General features: G+C 42.6%; 1 protein-coding gene across 1 annotated transcript in view; it reads right to left on the bottom strand.

Moving 5' to 3' along the window:
- The window catches only part of MSANTD1 (Myb/SANT DNA binding domain containing 1), a 44074-nt gene extending 26827 nt beyond the window's left edge, over positions 1-17247 (bottom strand). Inside the window, exons 1-2 of the mRNA XM_064450804.1 lie at positions 17218-17247; positions 7614-7706 (exon numbers count right to left, since the gene is read on the bottom strand). Of these exons, the coding sequence (XP_064306874.1) occupies positions 7614-7706; positions 17218-17233 (109 nt within the window). The 5' untranslated portion in view covers positions 17234-17247. The remainder of the gene's footprint in view (positions 1-7613; positions 7707-17217) is intronic.
- Positions 17248-18223: the final 976 nt, after the last annotated feature.

Raw genomic sequence — 18223 nt, 5'->3', positions numbered from 1 at the left:
TGACAGTACTAAGAATTTTTTGTAATAACTTTGTGGTTTTTTTAAGTTTAGCAGAAACACAAACACTCATGCTACAGACCCTAGTTTATTGGGGAGGGGGAATCCCTTATGTCCAGAAGTTACAAATAACCACTCCCAAAACATCTGGCACTTACAGTATATGGAGGCAGGATGTCAGACTAGATGGACTTTCAGCCACACAATGTTCCTATATTTTCAGGCATACAGGGGGAGAGAGGCAATTTTCTTAAAAATTTAGTTATATAGTATAGAGAGCAAAGACATCAGCTCTACATGTGTCATATTCCCTGTTCAATTTATAGTAAACAGAGCATTTCTGAGATTTGCTTACTCTTAAGAAATCATTTGCAGGTCCTTAGCATATAGAACAATCCTGCAGTATGTAGTATCAGTCCTTTTCTGGACTAACAGGGGTTAGTCCTGCCCATATTTGGGTTTTAGTGCATTTTAGCAATCTACATGCTGGAAAGTATCTCGTTCATTAAAAACTGCTCCTAAAATATTATGCAAATATTTTTCTTTCAGAAATAAATTCCTCTAAGAACCTGTTCTAAACAGTTCACTTTATACGTAGACCATGATTTAATCCAGTTTGGATTTCAGATGTATCACAAAAGAAGAAAAATAATCCCTGTTGCACAGAAGTCTGCCCTGTGCCTGAGCAACATTCCCATGACTCAGCAGGGCAGGAGAAAGATGCCATGTCACGAAAAACCAGATGACGGCAGCTGGTTTGACCATGGTGGTGCTGCAGCCGCACGCAGCATCGTTTCTGCCCCAGCAAGAATTAATGCTGCTGGGAATTAATGCTGCTGGTGTCAGCCTTTGCTAACAGCAGCGTAAAAGGTAGTGATATTTAAATAAATGCTTGAAGGATGTTATCGATTCATTGATCCATTAGTGAGAAGCCATCCCCCGGCTTCAAACAGATGAGAGCAAGCCAAGCACATGGAGCTTGGCACTGGTGCAGGACTCCAGCTAAGCAAGTTTATGCACCATTGTGGTAGCAAGCATTAGAGCTGTGTTGAATAAATGGGTTCTAGCTTGCTCTTCTTCCAGAAGGGAGAGCGGTTTGGGCCCTTTTCCAGCAACCTCACAGGAACTGCAGTGCAAGTCTCCAGCAATTCCCTGCCAGAAGCCCAGCCTCGCCGCTCAGAGCTTGCTACTAGCTTGGCAGCCTGCTGCATCCACCTAGCATCTGTTCGCACCCCCACACTGCCTCTCCCTGACTCACTGCCAAGGCCTGCGATGGACGTGGGGAGGCTCCGGTCCCTTGCCGTGCCGTGCCCTCCTCCTCCTGCAGCCGTGCTTCAGGTGAGCCCAGCAATTACCCAAAGGTGGCTGGAGGAATGCCTCCCACCTGCTCGTCTCAGTGGGGGACAGCTGTGGGATTAGGTCCTGCTGTTCTGCAGTTTAATCAGACACAGGTTTTGAAAATAAAAAGCATTAAAGATCAAAGATGGCTGCCAAGTCGAAAAAGGTAGGAGCTTCTCCAACTCTTCTTCTATGCTTCTGCTTGGAGACCCCGGACTACCCCCAACTGCAGGCCTTTCCCCTCACAAGGGTTAGCTCAGGTCTCCAGCCCCACAGAGTAAAATTTACAAGATTTAAAAAAATACATATTTCAGATAAAATATTTAGGGCACAGGAGATTTTCATATCAGTTCATAAAAGATTTGAATACTAAAATGTAAATGGTGTTTGGGGTATTATTGCAAGGCAGCCTCAGGAATGAAAATTCAAGAAAAGTGTTTCAACCTATTAAGTTCAGATGATATTCATAAAAGACTGATCTGAGAGCTGCCAAAAAGATAAGTAAAACCAAATTCAGTAGCACTGCTGCAATAACCAAAAAACTTATCTGCTTAAGTGGTGGCTAGCAGAAGCTGAGACCATACAAGCGGTAGCTGCCACTTCTGGGACAGGCTGCCAGCAGTGCCAGCCATCCCACAGCATCTCCCCGTCCTTGCATGGGAAATGCACACGGCTTTCAAGGGACTGAACTGGAAGCATCACACATCAGGTTGCGGTTGCTTCTGACTTTATTCCCAATGCTGTGCTCAAAGTGTTTCAAGGGCATTTAGTACCCCATCAGAAAGCTACATGAAAAAACTGCTATCCCCACTGAAAACAAATGGGGTTTCCAGTAGAAGCACATGTTTCCATGTTGTCCCACAGAGACTGTGTAGCCATATGGCCTGTGAAGTCCTACACGGTCTGTGTTTCCAAATGCTTCCCCCTGAAAGGAGTGTGGCCAGCAGATCGAGGGAGGTTATCCTCCCCCTCTACTCTGCCCTAGTGAGGCCACGTCTGGAGTACTGTGTCCAGTTTTGGACCCCAAATGCTTATAAATATCTAAAGGGTGGGTGTCAAAGGATGGGACTGGACTCTTTTCAATAGTGCCAAATGACAGGACAAGGGTCAACGGGCTCAAGATGGAACACAGCAAGTTCCACTTAAATATGAGAAAAAACTTCTTTCCTGTGCGGGTGCCAGAGCAGTGGCACAGGCTGCCCAGGGAGGCTGTCGGTCCCTTCCCTGGAGACATTCAAACCCCGCCTGGACACGTTCCTGTGCCCCCTGCTCTGGGTGTGCCTGCTCAAGCAGGGGGGTTGGACAAGATGATCTCCAGAGGTCCCTTCCAACCCAGTCTGTGATTCTGTGAAAGGATGACTTTTGCCTTTGCACAGATGATCTACGCAAGTAGCAAGCCACCAGGATACTGAGTTGCAGCTCCAAGACACAGTATTAGGAACTTAAATGTTAGTTCTCACATCTTGCGACAGGCAGGAGGATAACCCATCTCAGCGTAGGAAGCTTCATTGTGATATGCATATAACATTGCCCCTTTTAAGCCAAAGTGACTTGCCAGTATTTGGGCACAGTCTTATTCCCTGGACATCCCAGGGACAGCCAGGAGGGGACATCTTCCCCTCCCCCATCCAAGCATCCCCCTCCACCTGGCCTCCTGCCCAGGGAAGTCACGTCTCCTCTGGGTGCCTACACTGTAAACCTGTACTGCAATCGCTTCTATGTTCCTCATTGACTCCTGGCTTTTTCCAGCTGTTTTTTCTCCTCACTGTGACTCTCTGCTGTTTATCAGACACAGCTCTGGTCCAATCACTCTCCAGCCACCAGAGTTTGGTTTATATTCCAGTCTGAGCATGCTCCTCCAATCTGGGCTATAGCTTCCATTGTTTCAGCTATCACTAAACCAAAGGGTGTGTATTTGCTTCCTCTCCCGACCTCAGTGAAATGCTGCCAGCAAACCCATCAGCCTACAGATCAAAGCAACATCTAGCCATCACATACAGGAATGTTCTGGCCAGCCTGAGGAAGTCCATCTTCCCCCTTTTCATAAGTTGTTCTGAACTAATGCACACCCAGAGACAACTCCTGGATGCAAACTTTTCCAAGTCCTACACCAGCTGGCCAATACCACCAGTGTTTTTAAAATCCTCCCCAGTGCTCTTCATTCAACATGGCATTCAGTGTTATAAAACAGAGGACGCACCCTGAAAAAGTGTAGGTCTCTGCAGGAAAAAGCAGCATGATTTTCTTGCCTGTGAATACCCACTGTAATGTGGGTACTCATAGGATCATAGAATGTGTCAAGTTGGAAGGGACCCATAAAGATCATCAGGTCCAGCTCCCTGCTCCTTGCAGGACTAACTAAAACTAAGCTATATGACTAAGAGTGTTGCCCAGATGCTCCTTGAGCTCGGATAGGCTTGCTGCCATTACCACTTCCCCAGGGACCCTGTTCCAGTGATCAACCACCCTCTCAGTGAATGAGATGTCCCATCCAAACTTCCCTTGACGCAGACTCGGAGGCAAGCAAAGCTAATACTAATACTAATAAAAGGAGTGCCACCACCCATTTCTCTGCTGAGTAGATCATGCGCATACAGTCAACAGGATTCATTTAAATTATGGGTTAACTGGACTCAGTTCACCTGTAGAAGATTAGCAAGCACTCAAGTGACTCTTTTTTTGGAAGCAAAGCTGCCTCCAGTAGGTGAGCAAAGATCATTCTGAATAGTAACAAAACTGAAGAGCTACAGACCAGATTTTCAGTAGTGCAGATCCTACCTATTTCCCACCAAACTCCACAGGGGTCTGGGCATACCCAGCATAAATAAAAAACTTAACCCAGATGTTTGAGGGGGGGGAGTGCAGACCTAAAATGTATGGAACCTAAAACCAAACAGATGCAGGAGACATCCAGCGTGAAGATGCAAGTTGCAGACAAGCTGTCTCAAGGGAGTCCGTGGCAGATGTGAATAGCACTAGGGAATACTTACTTTGTTTCATCCCTAAACATTTAATTGACAGATTTCTGCATAGCCAGAAAGAGCACTTTTGGGTCCCCGTGTTCTAAGCAAATCTTCAATTGCTTAGAAGGTTGGAATTTTTTGGTTATATAAAACAGCTTTAATGAACGTAGGACCAGAGACTTTCTAAACAAAGCAACAAGAAACCACCATCTGATTGCAGAGAAACAAGACTAAACAATTTACAAAAAACCAAGCCAGTTCACAACACAGTATCTCGTTCTCTTTAATAAAAGTGGCCAGTGTTTTTCATTTGCTATGCAAACAGAAAGCAATGGTGCGTTTCCCAAGGTGGGCACTCTTGTGCAACCATTTCCTAGAGGCAATCGGCCAACTCCAAAGGACGTGGGAAGTCAGTTCTCTTCTCCCCCACCTCACCTTACTGTAAAAGGGTCTTGTAAAAACTACTTGGACTGGCTTTAGCTCCTATTTAACCGGAGATTTAAAAAGAGCTCAACAGCCTGATCCACAAACCTTCCCCGCCAAGGGCAGAACAAGTATGACTGCTTCTTGTCAGCATCTCACTAGCCATATAAATGAAAATATTCTTCTCTGCTAATATACTGCAACTTTAGCCCAACAGTGATGGCTTGCATGCTTGAACATACTGTTTGCACTGACTCTTCCCCCATACTGTCTTTAATGCCCCGTAGCAATATCCCGGTGGCTGAAGCCACTCAAGCAGACCAAAAATGCATCACGGGCAGCAGTCTAAAATAGTCATTCCTAATGCTGTGATTTTCTTCATTTGCAACATCTTTCCTCTCTGCACACTATGCTTCATGACAACTGGACAGGCAGATTATAGTAAAGCTCATGCATACCTTTTCAAATTATTTCTCATCAAGCCTCAGCGGGAACTAATTGAAGATTAAACTTAATCATTCCTTGAGGCCTCTTATGGGGTGTTTTATCACTTTTTGTGAATACATTATGGAGAACTTCAGTGAAGTGCTGATCTGGTAGGACCACTGAACACACAAACTGGAGTGGCTGGACAACTCAAAACACATCTGGGAAGTGATGACTTGGGATATCCCTAATAAATGGGATAAGACAGACCCTCATCCATTTCTCTGGGCTGTGAAAACCAGTCTAGCAAAATCACGATAGTAAACATTTTTCCAAAATATCATCCCGCCTTTCTGAAAAAAAGGGGCAAGTCTGACAAGAGCTGATGGACGTTACATGAAATATTCCTGACAAACTCTCTGATCTTCTCAGCCTCCTGAAATCTGCCGAATACCACGACACCCAGTGAAAACTCAGCTACAGTAACTCTTGTTGATCCCTACTTTAACCTGTTTCCACAATAACCAAATCCTTTCATCAACCAATCTGCAGCTCCATTCCTGACCTCTGATCCACACAGTGCCTCTCTGGGTATTGTACGCGGCTATCAGATAACGACAACTGACGTCCAGACTTCCACCAGCCTCTGGGTAAAAACTGTGACGCTGGGTCATGGCAGACCCCCAGACAAAAAAAATTAACATGCTTTTTCTGCAGTGCCTTGCAGGGTTAAGGAGTCATTTAACCAGAGATGAAAGTTGAAAGAAAGGTCTAAAAAGTTTTTGAAGCAACAGAAAATATCCCCTGGAATGTCAGAACCAGACACTTCACTCAGTAATAAAATTCATGGTCCCAAAAGCAGGATCAGATATATCTTTACTAGTGTTTACTTAGACAGAAATATATATTATCAGGTTTCTCCTGCTGTAAAGGTGAAAGGGAATCCTGAACACTGGTCGCCATAACTATTGGGAATATTTTGGGAGTATTTTATACGACTCATTACTGTAAATGTTTTAGAAACATTACTGTGCTCCATTCTACTCTGCCTCCCTATGTTGTTTTCATCTTACAAACGAGAACTCCTTCAGGCAGGCATCACATGCAAGTTCCTGTCTAAGCATTTAAAGTATTACAGGTGGTGTGAGTTATCAGTCAAACTTTCTGGAATGACTCTCACTTTTAAGATAATTTAGATGCTTCCCACTACTTTTGACATGCTACAATATGGGAAAGTAAATCAGCTTCGTTTAAAATTATTAACATTATATGATTGCAGTGCACTCAGAAATTGTCAAAAATTAACTCTCTCTCATTCCCAGATGCTCAATTCTGTGTGAAACCACAGTAAAACAGTAAGTAAATACTGTGAATAACGTTTTTGTTTTCATATGACTGTGTTAATTATTGTCAGAGAGCCAACACTGGTGTTGCTGCCTATTTTATTTATACACACACATATATATATATGTATGCACATGATTTTATATCTTTTTATATATGTGTGTGTACATAAATATATTTGCACATATACACACGCACGCATTATTTTATCTAGCTGATTTCTAATAGCAATTATTCCATCATAAGTCTTGGAAGAGGAGAGGAAGGGGCAGCTGAAGGAAGACCAGACTATCACCTCACAGGACAGCCCAGGGAAATCTCAGTTACGTGCAGAATAATCCTCAGGAAGTGAAAACGCATTGTATGTTCCCTCCAAAAATTTGAAAATGCATTGTATGTCCCTACAGACTCTGCACCATCTCAGGACAAATCTGAGACTGCTAAAAATCAAAAACACGCTTGGATGCCACAAGCTGTTTTTCTGTGTGCTGTCGTTTTATACAAAGATTACCAAAAAGAGAAATTATTTTGTCTTTCTTTAAGCAATAGTCTCATCCAAAAATTCTGCATGTAAAAGCTTGGGGAGACAATGAGGCTGACTGCCAGTCTAATACAGGGTTGTAAGAAGGCATGTCCACCATGAGACACAAAAAGTTGTTAGACTCAAAATCATGAGGAAATGTTAAAAGCCAACAAATTTTAAAATACACCCCTCCCAGTCTACTAGCAAACATCTCTGAAATGGTCCAGTCACACAGCATCAGTAAAAAGCAAATGGGTTCAAGGACAAAGTACTGATCAGTTACACCCTATAAAAACCCAAATGAGCAATCACCACACCAAGCAGGTGTTATAATGTGGACTCCTCTATCCACAAGGTATAAACCTGTGAAACAACTCCTTACAGGGGACTGAAACAGTGACCAACCTGACAACCTCTGGCTGAAGAGAAGACGACACAGCAACTTCTCCACACTCGGAAACTGCGGCCCTGAAACCCTCAGCCCCGTTCCCTTGCCCTGCTTTTCAGAAGAGGAGCAGAAGGGAGGCACAGGCTTAATGCACAAACCTGCACTTTTACAGCTTTGGAGGTTTTATGGTGTGGAAGAAAACTTTCGGTACCTGCTGTCCTAGGAACAGAAGATCCTCCATGAGCCTTGAAGTCAACGCAGGAGTCCTCGCAGCAGATCACCGACCCGGAGCAGAACTTTGTGTCTGGGGGAGAAAGGGTTTGGCAGAAACCGTGTGAGAAGGGGAGCAAGGAAACATTTCAGAGCAATTGAGGAGGAAGGTCAGCTGTGGTTAGCCAAGGTTGTCTTGTAAAGGTCTAGATGAGGTGGGTTTAGTTTAGTTTGTGAACTCTAGCTTTTCAAATACTGTGGACAAATATATTCCCCATGCTATATAGTTCCATCATAAATTACTTGAATTGGCCCATAAACCTTCAACAGCCTCATTCCTGCATGCTCAAAGCTACTCACTTTAAGCCAAAAGAACATGACAAACATCCTCATTCTCACATCTTAACCACTGCCAGCAAAAGGTGTCTTTCTAAAGAAACATCCCAGCCTCACCCAGGCCACCAGCAGATGCAGTTTTTCCCCTACTTTTCTCTCATCTGCCAAACTCTTCCATTAGTCAGTTAGTGCTCAATGCGCAGTGTGCTGTCCTTCAGAGGATCACAAATCTTTTTTAAAATATGGTGGGTCCTGAAGGTATTGTTATCTCTATTTTACACAAGGAGAAGCCAGAGATAGCAAGAGAAAAAATTTCAAAAGCTTCTAAATGACTGTGAAACTGAAGTAATTTTCAAAAGAGAATTGGATGCTCCAGAGCTGAAATCAACCTTGCACGTCCTTCAGTCACATCTCAAAATGAAACATGCTTTCAATTCACTTAAGGCAAGGTCCTCAAACCGCGGAGGTACCTAAAGAGTATCGCAACAGGAAGCGATTTCCAAGCCTAAGACTCAGACCTAAATGAGCCATGACTTCTTTGCTCCTCCAAGAAAATAACTGATTAGGCACCTAACAGTCAACAGGAACCCATTTTTTTCATCAAAAGAAGGTATTTGGGTACCTCAAGTTTTTCTTCCTCCATGCTGCGAATCCACCATCTTGGCTGAGCTGAACCTCTTAGCACTTACACCCGTGAAAGCCCACTTGGGTTTGGGGAGATGTGAACAGAGCTAACGCTCCTCAGCAGGGCTCTGGCGTCGGTACGAGGGAGCAGCTGCTCTGGCTTTCATTTAAAGATGTAGCTGGAGGAAGAGGGTGCGGTTGGGGTGGTGCAGAAATAGCACCCGCTGCCAGGGCAACGTGGTTGCAACCTCTCCCTGTGGAAAGAGGTGCTGGGTTTGGACTCTGCCTTCAGGGCTGGTTTTGATTTTTATCCAGTGATGTTTTCATGCAAAGCAGGTAGTAAGCAGCCTTGGGAATGCTGCCAGATACCTGCTCCCCACCTCCCTTCAGGGGAGGTCCCAACCGGTAGGCCACAGTCAGGCTCCCACTTGCTTCTCTCCGGCTCTGCGAATCCTGCTCCACACCATGGCACAACTTCAATAGCAAGGGCTGAGAGGTTGCCTACAGCCTGGGAAGGGACAGGTGGATTTGAATATCCCTTGAGAGAAGGAGGACCCAAACCCAAGTTTGACCACTTCTGAGACAAGTATTATAACCATTAAGTTGTTATATGAAAACCACCACACCAATCATTTGTATCTTAAACAGCAAGCGTAAGGCTGTGAGCCGAGGCTTTGGCAACAGGGGCAGGTTTGACTCCCCTGGCCAGGTTTGGAGCTTGCAGGGTGTGGGAGCTGCTCGCAGGATGCGACCTGAGAGCTGGCACGGGGATGGGAAAAGGATACCCAGGAGCCTAAGCAGATACCAGTGCAGAGAGCTCAAGGGACATGTACTGGGGAGGGAACAAGATCCTGCAAACAAGCTCTCTTGAAATCACCCAGAGATAGATCAATTCCCACCATTCAAAGTCCTGACCTATTACTTTAGGGTTAAAATGTCAAACTACAAATCTCTTTTATCACTACCAAAGTGCTTTTACCTTGAATTTTTAAGTGTTTGTTTAAGCTGAGGTTAAAAATAATCTGGGCTCCTTGACTGTAGAGCAGATCATAAAATTCTCTGCAGTCCAATAGGCTATAGAAAGTTTCTGTAGTTTTACTAACTATGTATCTCTCGTCTGGCTTCCTGCACCTTCCTGCAAAAATTTAACTAGAGGGGTTTCTTAAAGGAATTTTTAAAGTACCTGTTAGCCAATGTGTGCACAATAAAGTAACAGCTAGCTCTATGTTTAATTGTTAGGAAAGAGTATGTTTTTAATTAAAGAACAAGTCTGTACATGTGTTTTTAAACCCTGTGAGCCTGATTTTCTTTGATTTTGTTGTTTCTTCCAATTCTTCAAATATGTATTTGAAAGAAGTGGAAGCACAAGTAGCACAATTTGGAAGTTGCAAATACATCTTTTGAAAAAATAAGTACATTTTAGTCTCACTGAAATATACTAACAATAAAAATCAGAGCTATGCAGTATAAAAGGGACACTGACAAAACAGGAGGTATTTAGAGGATGTATCCCTCTGAATAGGGATAGATGTGGAGGCTGAGTAAATGGAAATATTTGCAATTCATTTTAGACATTTGTCAAGATAATCTTGCAGGTAGATGTGTGCAAGAGCTACAGAATTTGTTTCAGGCCCATTCAGAAATAAAGTCTGACACAAATTCTTGATTTAGATTGCAGGCTCAACTCAGCAACATATTCATTAGTTTATCCAACAGCATTAAAAGTGAATGGCAAGCACCCCATAACCTCCTCCCACAAAATAGAAAGTTACAGCTAAAATTCTGCATCATTCTGTGCTGGTGATTTTTAGACAGAATTTCCCACTCACCTTAACAAGGTGATAATTTAAAAATCTCTGCCAAGGAACACAACCTCCTCCCTGGACTCCCACAGCTCTGAAGACACCTGCTGGTGGAATTTGATATCCTGCACCCAGAGCATCAGAAAGTGTTTGGCAGGCTTGTGTTCAGAAAAAGTACAGAGTTGTACAGAGATGAAGTTTCTTAGAGGTTGTTTTTTGTTTTAAGAAAAAGAAGAGGATCCTGTGTTTTTATAAGTATGAGCATAAGAGACAAACATGGCTTATATCCTTCCAGCCAAGCACCTGTTGGCTGTGGAATACCAGAGATATGTGTCTTCACTGACTTGCTATGGTCATTTTTTCAGTATTTGCAATGGTGCGGGAGCATGACGAAGTTTAACGTTGCTTTCATCATTTGGAGAATTATGCTGACCAATCCTGCTTGCACTGTCACATTATTTTAATTAAATACCAAAAAAATGAATTATATCCCATGCCAATACACAGTGCAGTCCTACCAGCTTTAGTTTTAGAATCTAGCTAGGTTTTCTGCATGAATGACACTGCTGAACAGGAGGAAAAAGGTGGAGTGAGCAAGAGTAGGACAGCTATCTACTGCAGCGTAAGCAGAGCTGAACAAGCTTAATGCCTTCGAATCTGAGACCAGGCAATCCTCTGGCAGTATTTGAGAAATACACAGAAAAGCTGTATGCCATGGTGGAGGCAGTAGTAGAGGACTGAACATGGTGACGCCAGGGGTCCTTCCCAAGCCTATGTCTGAGTTCTCTCAGCACAGAAACAATTCTGTATGTATTATCATTACAACAACTTTTCTGTGTACCATTTCCACTTCTACTGTATTCAAGACAGTTATCACACTCTGCAACATTTGGGCATGTTCTGGATTTACACACAAATGTTTGGTTTTCTTTTTTTTTAATTTTAAGTTCTCTGTAAAGACTTTAACATCCTATTTATCTCTTGAGCTCTACTGAGGATTGAGCTGATGTTTTCCAAGAACTATTCAAAATGCTACCAAGAAGTTTTCCTGAATGGTTACATCTCTGTGGATGCATAGGTATGGTTCTTTTCCCTTATGTGTTACTTTGTAGTTATCTAAACTGGGTAAGAAAGCAGAGAAGAATATTCACAGGCAGTTTTAATTTTTACTACCTTGAAAACTTTTTATATGTAAAGTTTGTCATCTCTCCTTTTTTCCTAAAACTTTAGTAGATAATTTAACAGGAGAGAATATCAACAGAGACTCCTGTAGCCTGGTGACATTCCTGCAATAGGAAAACTGATGATTCAGTTCCTATCCTCTGTGTTATTACCTTTAACTAATTAGAGCAATGACTAGTTCAAAACTACAGGACTCCTCTCCCTTTTATTTCTTGAGATCTTGGGGGGGTTTGATGACCATTAGTGAGGGACCTTGGAAGCCCAGTTATACCTTATCAACTGAATCACCTCTACCCACGGGCTGCTGGGCTTCAAAGCACACAGATTTGTGACAGCTTCCTTCTACAAAATCCATGCTGACATTTACCCAATATATCATATTTACTCTGCGAATTCAAGTCTTCATTTTAGTTTCCATAAATTTGCTCAAGGAAAGTTAGATTTACTGGTGTACATAGATCCCTTTAAGCATCAGTTACATTTGCCACCTTCACTTGCCACAACAATTATTTAATTCATATCAAACAAAACCATTAACCCAACAGCTCCACATTTGGGACTCTTGCGTGGCTATCATAGCTACCACCTATTTTTATCAATAGTATTATGCGTTTTGTCTCATTGTTCTAAACCTGTTCTGCTGACACTTCAATTTAAAACAGCTCTTCACACTCTTTCAGGTACCAAACTGCTTCAGAAGAGAAGGTTCCCCGAGACCTTTTATAATGAACAGCAAAGCAAAGATTTATTTAGTCTTTTTGTGACAGCCCTATGTGTTTTGAGTGTTCTTATTACACTGCAATCACCTATCAAGCCTGCTGATGTACAGGCTTCCTACTCTTCGTATGTTTGAACGGGTTTTCTCATTGCTTCTGTGAATTTAGGAAGTTTTTTCCTCAAAATTGATTTTATCTGCCGTGTTTAACTTGCCTTATTTAACTTGCATGTACGCTCTTTTCTATTTTCTCTGTTCAAACATGACCTCCACTTCCTGAAAGATGCCTTTTTACTTCTAACACATCTCTGCTTTTCCACTGAACAATACCAGCTTTTCAGAGAGTTCTGCTCAAGCCTCTTGATAGAAGAGTGAACACACACTTCCTTGAGCTCGTAGTACAATGTCTTCTCATTGGCCGCATGTTCTCTGCAAGTATCTTACTCTTTTAGCTGTACCTTTGAACCACAGGATTGTAAGAATCATTCTTATATTTATGTATTCTACCTCTCAGAGATTTTTTTGTTTGTTTGCACAGGGACAAGGAAATTTAGTTTGTCCTGATCATTGCACATTGCTCTGGGTTAAAAACCAGTGTTGTCTTTTTCCTGTTACATTCAGTTGTTTCACATCCATACATTGCTTTCCCTGTTGCCTCTCAAATCAAGGTCTCTCTCTTTCTTTTCTGATCCTATGTGTAGTGTCATTGATATTTCTCCATTTACTTCTGCAGAGAAAGGCCCTTTCTGCCCTTGTTCTTCACTGAATACTCTCTTGATAACAAGTATCTCGAATGGAAGTCTCTTCCAAATGAAATTGCTCCATTTGCCAAGACAAGAAGAGCCTATATTTCCAAAACAGAGTCCTCTTATTTTCTCAGCCAGCTTTTTGATAAGGGGAATTTTCCAGTTTCCGGACCATGCTTCAGTCATCACTGTGCAATAATACTAATTATGATCATAATCAACACTGCCACCTCCACATCCCTCTGAGATAAGAAATTGATTCCCTCCCCTAGCCTTACTCTTCGTTTCCCCACAAGAGCACTGAAGTTCCCTGGAAAGGCAGTTTCTTCACACCTCCAGCATAGTTTGGTTGACAAGTCTAAGAAGACTTGCTTCTGTAATGTTTTCTAAAAACTGCTGTAAGGAGGATCAATGACACAGATGACTGATTTCCATCCAGGAGATTCTAGCATTGTTCCACTATCTCATGCATTTATTAGGATTTCATTTCCTTCTGGAGCCTCAAGGGAAATTTCATAATCAGCACACCTGGTATGTGTAGTATAAATTATTAAGGGGATGCCCTCTCTAATGATATATGCAGACAGGCTGTTCTGCTGTAAGAAATGGCCTAGATCATAGTCTTATTAGAAGAAAGAATTAGGGTTATGAGATCCTCTCCATTTTCAGATTCAGAAAAACCTCATGAACATTTACTGAACCACATGGAGCCAAGGCTCTACCTGATCTATAGAGGAACCTACTCAATCAGTATGTTTATGAGTTATTTCAACATTATTCTGTCTACACTGTCAGCGTAGATAGTACTTTATCACCATTTTTCTATCCCAGAATGTAATTTATTGCTTGCCTTAACAAAAATACCATGACACCAATTTCGTTTACAATCACATCAAGAAAAATACTTTGTGACAAATTTGGCAATAAACCAGCTCTATAGAAACTGGTCTGATGACAAAAATACTTTGGGCAAGCCATGTTAAAGAGAACAGAGATCATGGGAAGCCCTCCATACTTAGTCTATCTATTCAACAATTTGCAAGGGCAGTATAATTATTACAGCCCAAGTTTGGTCTTTGGAGGTTTTCCCCCCAGACACTAAGAGCACTGAAGTTCTCACAAATTGGACCTTCTAGGAAGAAAGAAATATGTTATTATGGCAAATGGATAAAATAATCAACACCTCCCTTGCACTGAGGACATGCAAATCCATGTCTGATGGCTCACACTAACATGTTGGTAGCATCTGCAGAATTTTGATCTGAAAGGGTTATTTTGGGGTTTGGGTTGGAGGTTTTTTTCCCCTCCCCCCCCGAGGGCAAAGTACCTCCACAGCTGGACTTTCACTTAAGTGCTTTGTGTCTTTCTCCATTTTACCATCAGAACCCTTTGTTCTGAATTCTTCTTGCTGCTACCTTTGATTAATTCCCTGCCTTAATCTGTATTTAATACTTAGACTACAGATCCCTCACTTGAAATCCTTTCCCAAACCCAAACTCAAGCTTTACATTAAAGCTTCTAAAGAAGTTTTATCAGTTGAGTGTGCTTCACTTTATGCTGCCATCTGTGACTAAGGTAGAGCACAGTAAATGGCATATTTGTGACCTGGAATCCAGTTTTGCAGGTAAAAGGTTAAACAGTTCATTTAAATATGCCTCTTTGATATGTAACAGAAATAGTTTCAAACACTGCAATTTGCTCACCATCATTACTCCCTTTTTCCAACACATTAATTGGATATAGGTAGTTAAATCAAGAAAATCAGCTTCTTATCAAGGGCTGTGTTCTAAATTCTGATTTTTTTTTTACGGCTAAAAAATGCTAGTGAATAGTTTATGGCTAAAAGATTAAATCTTATATGAACAAAACCAGACATATATGCAACATTGTGTAAACATACTCCTACCCTTTCACCTTGCACAGTTACCTCAGGTCCATCTAAGTGCTTACACATAGTTTTAAAGCAATCAGATCTGAAAGATCTATGACTAATTACATCTATTGCTATTAGTGTGAGCAGGACATATTTAAATTCCATTTTTCAGTGCGTTATGAACCAAAGCATATTCATTACTAGATTTTTCTCCCTTTCTAAAAGCCTGATACTAGAATTGGATCTGACTGAGCACCTTCCTACATCTATATGTTGCCTTAAGGGGGTTCTGCTCAAGGTGCATGGGTCCTCTCAAACCAGAGCCTTCAGTCACAGCATGATAAAACACTGCAGGATTATGGTAGTTTCCCTAAGACAAATCAGAAAGAGTCATCTTTATCTTCTAAGTTCTTTTGTATTGGTAACATGAACACCTTACCCCTCAATTTAGAAAAAGAGAGCAAGAAGCAGTTATCAAGGTAGAGGGATCCAGGCATCCTATGATAAAGTTCAGTATTCTGTTTCAGTGCTGCCCTCTTCTTATCCTACCCAGAGCAGTGGGATGCATGAGGTCTGATTAGTTAAACCAATTTCAGAACGCTCATCAAAAAGTGGGTTTCAGTTCAGAAAGTGGTAACAGGACTCTGGGTGTGTCTGGAGTAAAAAATCCACTAGTAAAGCTTCACAAGCTGAGCAATATTTTTTCCCCTCTTTGAGAGATAAATGTGTGAGTTGAAAGTCTGCACAGAACGGATTTACTTCCGTGGGACAAGCACTTGACAACTTAAGGTATTTTGTGAAACTTGAAAGACTTACCTTTCTCCATCGGCATGCTTCATTCTGCTCTAGTGGAAACTTGCACCACCACACACCCTGCTCCACTGAATCAATTAGCCTGTTCTACACAGGCACAGCTGTTTGAGCCCACTAATACTACATGTGCTATAAGTACTCCCAAGCCGTAGGGACTAAGGGGTTAATCCAACTCGCAGGCATACATTAAACTGTGCTAAGAGCATTCCACAGAAATACCATCCTGAGCTCGCAGCCTAGAAGGAATAGCTAACCTGACACACGCTCTGTCCGGGCAACAGACGAATACACTTGCTTTTTAAACTCGGCATCAATAGGGCACTTTGCGGGGCACTCCCAAATGCTTGGAAACCCATGGGCATAGAAAATCAGCCATTGTATGGACAGCTGCATAAAAAAAAAAAAAAAAAGAAAAACAACCCTGGAAAGCAGTTTATGCAGCATCAGCTGTGAAAGTTGTACTTTGCTTTAAGCAAACTCGTTTTGAGATTGTACCACCTGTCTGAAAGGCAAAATATTTCCTCATTTCTTCTAAAAGCTGCGGCTCTTCCCCCCCCTCCCCTCTTTGCATAAGCATGCTGTTTAGGCACACACTTACAGGGGAATAAAGAACCCACAGTTGTAAGTATCCCAGATATTGATCTCTATCAGGCTATATAAACCAGCAGTTTTAGCAGTCTCTCAGGAGTTTGCCGTAAAAGCAATTGGAACTGCAATTAACAACAGCACATCTTAGGATAGGGAAAGGTTTCTAACTAGAAGCTAATTAGGAGGGCAAACACTGAAGCTTGTTAGCTGAGATGCTAATGAGAATTATACTTGAGTGGCAGCAGACTAGCTATTCAGAGTTAATTAGAAACCTCAGCTGATAGTATATTGCTCTTAAGAGCTTTCAAAACAAACAACTGGAAAAACTGTCCTGCAGCTAAGGATCCAGCATGCCATGTTGGGTAATTCATGGGCACAGGGAACAGCGGGAAAATTACGCTCAGGCATAAGAGTAGTTTAACAGCATGTGGAAAAGGTAGAGAGGAGGTTTTCAGGGGGTGCATGCCCTCCTGGATTTTCTGCAACACTTCTTTCCACTGGTGACAAACCTGGTACTGCATTATACGCTGCCATTTACACTGCGCGGCGAGAACAGCGTCCAGTTGCACAAAAGGGTGATCTGGAGGGCTGCCGCATGCCCCAAGCATCGACATCAGTCTTGTGCAGAAGCAGGACGAGGACCTGCATGGTTCAACAGCCCCTGACAGCCTTCCTATCCCACCCACCAGCCTCTCCCATCCCAGCCCTCAGCCAGGGAACGCTGCTGGTGTCAGCTGTACCAGGGCGAAGCAGCAGCTGTGTGCAAGTTGCTCTCACCATGCCTCTGCCTTCCCGGGGCATGGGAAGGTTCTACTCTCTCCCCCTCTTTGTGCAGTGAGGAGCCAAAGAATAAATCGAGGCGCTTCGAGGGGAAAATCTGTTAAACGTAACATAGCTGCAATGGGGATCGTGAAGTGTGGCCTTACCTGGGCTGAGTTGCATGGCTGATTCCTGCTCTGAGCAGAGCCAGAGAGGCAAAGCAGAGGGGCTGTGTGTTTAAATGTTTCCTCTCTGCCTGATTGGAAGCGCAAGAGCCAGTCAGGGGCAGGGGAGAGGCTGCTAAACTCAAAGTAGGTTGCTTGTTTCAGGAAAAGATTGGATACTGGAGAACCTGCAGACTGGTTCACAGCACATTTGAACACACAAAAAATGTGTCACAGGGGATAGAAACACTCCCAACGAATCAAGGGGATTTTCAGTTTTGCCAAGGCCCTGTTTGCATTAAAACTTGCAGCGTTTTAAGCAAAACCTGGTTTTAATTCTATTTATTGAAACCAATCGAAAACCCATGTGGATACTCTTAAACAGATTCAGCTTTCCAGAAGAAAAACCCAATGCGATGCAGATTTCAATTAAAGCATACAGAAGAGCACCCACAGTTTTACACCAGTGTAACTAAATAGATATCAAAGTTTAACTTTAGCTAAACATATGTGACTTTTAATGCAGATGTGACCTAGCAGTCACTGGCTGATGGCATGCGAGAGGACTGGGACTGCTGCATACTGGAACTTCCCTACAAGAGTCCTGGTAGTGAATATGTGTAAATACACCCTTCACACAAGCTTTTCAGTATCTGCAGTGTAAAGTGTGTGAAAGTACAATGAATTAAGAGTAGATGCTAACACTGGCAACTATAATCCATAGACCCATCCATTTCTTAAAGCAAAAAAGATTCCCAGTTCGTAAGCAATATTCTGAAGAGACAAATTTACTTCACTAAAGCTTTGGGAACCATCGTTTTCACCTGATGTTTTGAAGCAAGAGCCCTGGATTGTGGTTATTCAGGTTTAACAGGACTCATAAATGCTGACTGGAGCTAGAGGCAAAATTCCCCGAACACCAAAGTGATGTAGCTCTGGGCTTGACCACGCAGCAGCTCACTGGAGAATCCTCCCAGCCACATGGCTCGGCTCAGCAGATGGCAGTCCA

The sequence above is a fragment of the Phalacrocorax carbo genome, chromosome 4, assembly GCF_963921805.1.
Source record: "Phalacrocorax carbo chromosome 4, bPhaCar2.1, whole genome shotgun sequence".
In the NCBI taxonomy this organism is placed as follows: domain Eukaryota; kingdom Metazoa; phylum Chordata; class Aves; order Suliformes; family Phalacrocoracidae; genus Phalacrocorax; species Phalacrocorax carbo.
The sequence above is the reverse complement of the archived record's forward strand: the minus strand, read 5'-3'. Positions and strand labels throughout refer to the sequence as shown.